Source organism: Aegilops tauschii, chromosome 1 (assembly GCF_002575655.3).
Source record: "Aegilops tauschii subsp. strangulata cultivar AL8/78 chromosome 1, Aet v6.0, whole genome shotgun sequence".
In the NCBI taxonomy this organism is placed as follows: Eukaryota; Viridiplantae; Streptophyta; class Magnoliopsida; order Poales; family Poaceae; genus Aegilops; species Aegilops tauschii.
In genome coordinates, this window is record NC_053035.3 from 37,398,092 (window position 1) to 37,403,322 (window position 5,231).

A 5,231-nucleotide genomic window follows, 5' to 3' on the forward strand; every position below is an offset into this window, starting at 1 on the left:
TAAAGAGGAGCATGACCTCGTTGGAATTGAACTGTTGAATGTTCCATTTGAGGAGTTCTTCCAGTTTTTCAATCAAAAGGCCCTCGATAAATCAACGGTCACTTGCTACTGTCTGTAAGTAGTACTACTTATGTCATTAAGTCTCTCTATATAGGTCAGCTCTTTCATTGCATGTATTTATAATTATCCTCACTATATCATGCAGATTGAAGATCGCCGAATTGAAGAAAAGACAAATCGGTGATATTGGATTCATTAACACAAATCTCATAGATGCAACTGAGGTTAAATATCATGCCGAAAATACCGAGGCCAACTTGCTACGATCGTTGGTAATAAATGAAAACAAAGATATAATACTCTTTCCTTACAACTTCAAGTGAGTGTTACTGTCTTGTGCATATTCGGTTTCCCTTATTAGTCCAGGTTATAGTAATGTAATTGATGACTTATGCATGCGTGCGCAGCTTCCACTATATTCTCCTAGAGATTAAGCTTGAGCAGGGAGTAGTAACCGTCTTAGACTCGAGACGAAAAGATCCCCAGGACTATGCGGACTAGTGCAGAACCGGGCTTTAGCACCGGTTCGTAAGGCCCTTTAGTACCGGTTCTGTAACCGGCACTAAAGTGTGGAGACTAAAGGCCCCCCCTTTCAGTACCGGTTCAACACGAACCGCCACTGAAAGGCCACCACGTGGCACGAAGCGCGCCGTGTTCTGGGGGACCTTTAGTCCACCAACCGGGACTAAAGGATTTTTTTTATTTTTTTAAATAAAGCAAAAACAGCCCACCTACTGGGCCGCTACGGCCTGCATACGACTAGAAACCCAACCTCTAGTTGGGCCAGGATGCAGGCCCGTACGGCCTAGTAGGCCCCACGGGGCAGAAGACTTGCAATAGGCCCACAAAGGCCTGCTTAGAGAGGAGCTCGACACGGTAGCCGCGGCGGGGCTTATAAACCGGTGCGAGCTCCTGTCAACTAGCGAGGTGGGACTAAACATTGTGCATTGCGGGTGGCAGCGCACCCCTTTAGTACCGGTTGGTGGCACGAACCCGTACTAAAGGGGGGGTCTTTAGTACCGGTTGGAGCCACCAACCCGTACTAAAGGCCACCACCTCTTTAGTACCGGTTCGTGGCACGAACCGGTATTAAAGGTTCAACACGAACCGGCATTAATGCATAGCCGTTCGAACCGGCACTAATGGTATCTTAGTACCGGGCCAAAATCAAACCGCGACTAATGTGTCTTACATTAGGTCCTTTTTCTACTAGTGGACTCAAATGCTCGAGAAGCAACTTAAATCGATCATTATCCACCATATCAGCAACTTTGTTCATTTCCTGATATCAAGTAATTATTTTCTTTGTCTGGCAGGGTTTGGAGAAAATTCACCAAAAAAGCTCCGGGACTGCCGAAGAAGCTGCAATTTAGACACCCGAAAGTAAGTACTATAGTAGCATGTTCCGCGCATCTCCTAGTGATTCAATCGCTAGTTTCATCAATACCATTTAGCATGCTTCCTTATCAGTTTGATTGACCTCTATTTCTTGTAAAGTGGTTGTGGTAGGAACAAGGGAATGATTTCTGTGGATACTACGTTTGCGAGTCCATCCGCCACACGACCTGTGAGCGGGGCTACTCTGACGAACAATATGAAGTGCGTAAGCAATAATATTCACAATTTTATTTTATTACCATAATTTGTGTTGAGTTTCATTTATATATATATATATATATATATATATATGTATGTATGTATGTATGTATGTATTGACCCCCTTCTTCAAATTAGATCTTTCGGATGCGGGATGAACTCCTAGCACCAGATCGTATGCGAGCAATTCAAGAGGAATTGGCGGCATTCTTCCTTGACCACGTGATCGCTGAAGACGGAGAATACCATGTGGACCTTGACTTCGTATATAATTAGGAGATTATATTGTAAGAGATAATTATTGTATATATGTAGCCAGTAGTGTCGGATAGATATACGAGAACTTGTTGTTCGACCAATCTCTCGGAGAAGGAGAGGTGGTCGATATCACTTCTTTCTGTATGCATATGTTCATGACATCTTCTGTTTCCTTCATTTTCTTACTAGCTAGCGTGTCTAGTCCTCTCTATACGTATATAGTACGTAGCGTCGACCAAGCACAGAGATAAGAGATGACACTTCTCTCTATTAATTAGCTAGCTAACACAATATATGAAACACCTAAATTAACCCCCCAAAACCCCCAACCCCCCTTTAAAAAAACAAAAACCTCAGCCACTGAAATGCTGACGCGTGGATGCCTATTGGTTCCGGTTAGTGCCACCAACCTAGACCAAAGGCCCTCCTGCTTGGGCTCGCCGCACCGGCCATGTGGAGGCCCATCTGTCCCGGTTCGTGTAAGAACCGGGACTAAAGGGCTAGGGCATTAGTAACGATCCTTTAGTCCCGGTTCAAAAACCGGGACAAAAGACCCTTACCAACCGGGACAGATAACCTTTTTTCTACTAGTGAACCTACATGAGCTGGATTTGAGTAGAAACAATTTAAGTGGTGTCATCCCAGAGACTTTTTCTAATCTTTACCTACTTTATAGCCTGAATTTATCATATAACGGTTTGGGTGGCAGAGTTTGGAATACATCTATCCCTGAATCCCTGACCATTCTTTCACTTGACCATAATATGGATTTGTGCGGCGATTTGAAGTATGGCTTAGTGCCATGTGAATCACCATCACTGGAGCTTGACGGACAACAAAAAAGCAGTAAACGTCGGAATATGGTGCTACTACTTGCTTTTGCACCCTTCTCCCTCGTTTGCCTCGCAATGGCAATCATTGTGATTGTTTGTCGGAAAAGAAAAACGGCAACTACTACCGGCAAAAGCAAGTCTGGAGATATGCTTTCCATATGGAACTTTGACGGAAAGATCGCATTTGAAGATATAGTCAGCGCTACTGAAAATTTCAAAGAGAAATATTGCATTGGCGTTGGAGGCTATGGATCAGTCTTCAGAGTTGACCTTGAAGGGGGGACTACCTTTGCTGTCAAGCTCCTCCACTCGATGGAAGAATACAACGACGAGGGAACATTTCATGCTGAGATTGAAGTGTTGACGAAAATCAGGCACCGATGCATTGTCAAGCTGTATGGCTTTTGTTCCCACTCCCAATGCAAATTACTTGTCTATGACCTTATCGAGAGGGGAAGTTTATCATCCATATTTCATGACCAAGAGGTAGTGAAGGAATTGGATTGGCCCAAGAGAGTGACTCTTGTGAGGGATGTAGCTCAAGCTCTCTCTTACTTGCACCATGACTGCGAAGATCCGATCGTGCACCGCGATATAAAAAGCAGCAACATTCTTCTGGACCATGATTTTAAAGCTTATGTTTCCGATTTTGGCATGGCGAGGAAACTCAAGCATGGTTACTCAAGCTGGAGCCCTATCTTTGGAGGGACATGTGGGTACATAGCCCCAGGTACGTACACATGGGCTTATTGTATTTTTACCCTTTATATGAAAGTGGATTCCAAAAGAGAGACAATTGGGTTATGTTCTGATATATATACTGATGTTGTTTTATACAGAATTGTCATCTACTATGGTGTTGACAGAGAAGTGTGACGTTTACAGTTTCGGTGTGCTTGCGCTGGATGTTGTGATGGGAAAGCACCCAGGTTATCTGCTCCTTCCATTCTACTGCCGAACAGAGCAGCCAGGGAAGTTCAAGGATATCCTGGATCAACGCGTCGCAGCACCCTCAACCATTGACGAGGAGAAGGATGTCATTTTGGTCGCCTTGGTTTCCTTTGTTTGCCTGCAAGTCAATCCCAAAGCCCGGCCAACAATGCAGCAGGTATATCAGGCCCTCGCAAACAGAAGCCTCCCAGTGCTCAGGCCCTCGCAAACAGAAGCCTCCCAGTGCTCAGGCCCCTTCATGAAATCAGGCTGCAAGATTTGCATGATTATTGTGGCACCATAAAGAATATATGAAGCTATATAGCCAGTCTCGTGTGTTGAAGGACGGATAACAGGAAGATACATCCTTTGTACATTGACTTGTATTGTTACTTGTAATTTCAGTATAAAAAATTGCAAGGTTTGCCAAAACTGTTGGATGAAAATATATGCTTTAACTGTAACGAGCCCATGTGATGTGCATATGCGCATTGCTTTTTTTCTTATGGGGCGGGGAGCAGGTCGGCTTGACTGATATATTGAGGCTTTACTTGCAATAATGTTATCAGTACCAGATCTCAAGTTCAACCTTTTTTATTCTCTGTTTTTTCTCATAATGTTCTATTCACAGTAGCCAGTGAAGGTCTTGGACCTGAAGCACTCACACTCCAGATGTGGCTGATTGAGAAGGATTTTTTTAATCCAGAGGGTGCTGATGAAGCCGCCGACTGAACTCTGAATGTAGTGCCCAACATGGAAGGGAGAATATTTGCTTTGGGCTCATAACTGAAGTTAATTTACATCCTTGTCTATGTGTGGGCAAATGCTCTGAGCTCATAGTTCCTGAAAACATTTGATGTATGGTAGCAGCTTCTGAGTACTGGATCTCCTTCTTTTCTTTTTCATTTCCCTTTTAAGAATACTTTTTGTATAGAGGTGGAACTGTACCGGTGGGCGATGGCTGCTAGCAGAGGCCAGTGGGGAGATGTTCACACAGTGAAGGGGCTCTACTGGTGGAAATAAACAAAACAAGATCATGTGCAATTTGGCAATAGCAGGATATCATGCTCTTTTTTTTTGGAACATAGACGCTGGGAGCGTCCGGCTTTAACTTAATAAAGTCACTAAGCAGAATCCACACAGATAAAGTCTTACAAACCAAAATAAAAAACAGTCAACGAGCTCATGGCTCATGATAAAGCTAAGAAGATCGCAGCCACAAGTCCAATAGCGCAAAAGCGGAGCATCAAGGCAAAAGCTAGCTAAAAGAAGAGGTCTCATGATGCAGCCATCATCCCTTGCCGTGCCTTCACCATGGTCGTCTTGATCAGCTCCATAGTCTCGTTCATGCGTTCGACGTCACGCTTCTTCCCCAGCGGTGCCCATACCTGAAGGAAAATATGACATTTGAAGATAATATCAGCGGGGTGGGCCGGGAACTTGTGTTCAATCGTAATCTTGTTCCGAACCGTCCAGAGGGACCAAAGTAGCGCCCCAACGCATCTCCAAACAATCCTAGCATTGGCCCCTCTTTGCGACGTTAAGATAGACAGC

The 5,231-nt window shown here is 44.3% G+C and overlaps 1 protein-coding gene across 1 annotated transcript; it reads left to right on the top strand.

Annotated features, from left to right (window-relative positions):
- The first annotated feature begins 2,822 nt into the window (after window positions 1-2,822).
- On the top strand, window positions 2,823-4,409 carry LOC109771796 (probable leucine-rich repeat receptor-like protein kinase At1g35710). Its single transcript, XM_020330495.1, has 4 exons — window positions 2,823-3,477; window positions 3,587-3,855; window positions 4,083-4,098; window positions 4,309-4,409. The coding sequence occupies exons 1-4, from the start codon at window positions 2,823-2,825 to the stop codon at window positions 4,407-4,409; spliced, it is 1,041 nt and encodes a 346-aa protein (XP_020186084.1).
- The last annotated feature ends 822 nt before the right edge of the window (window positions 4,410-5,231 follow it).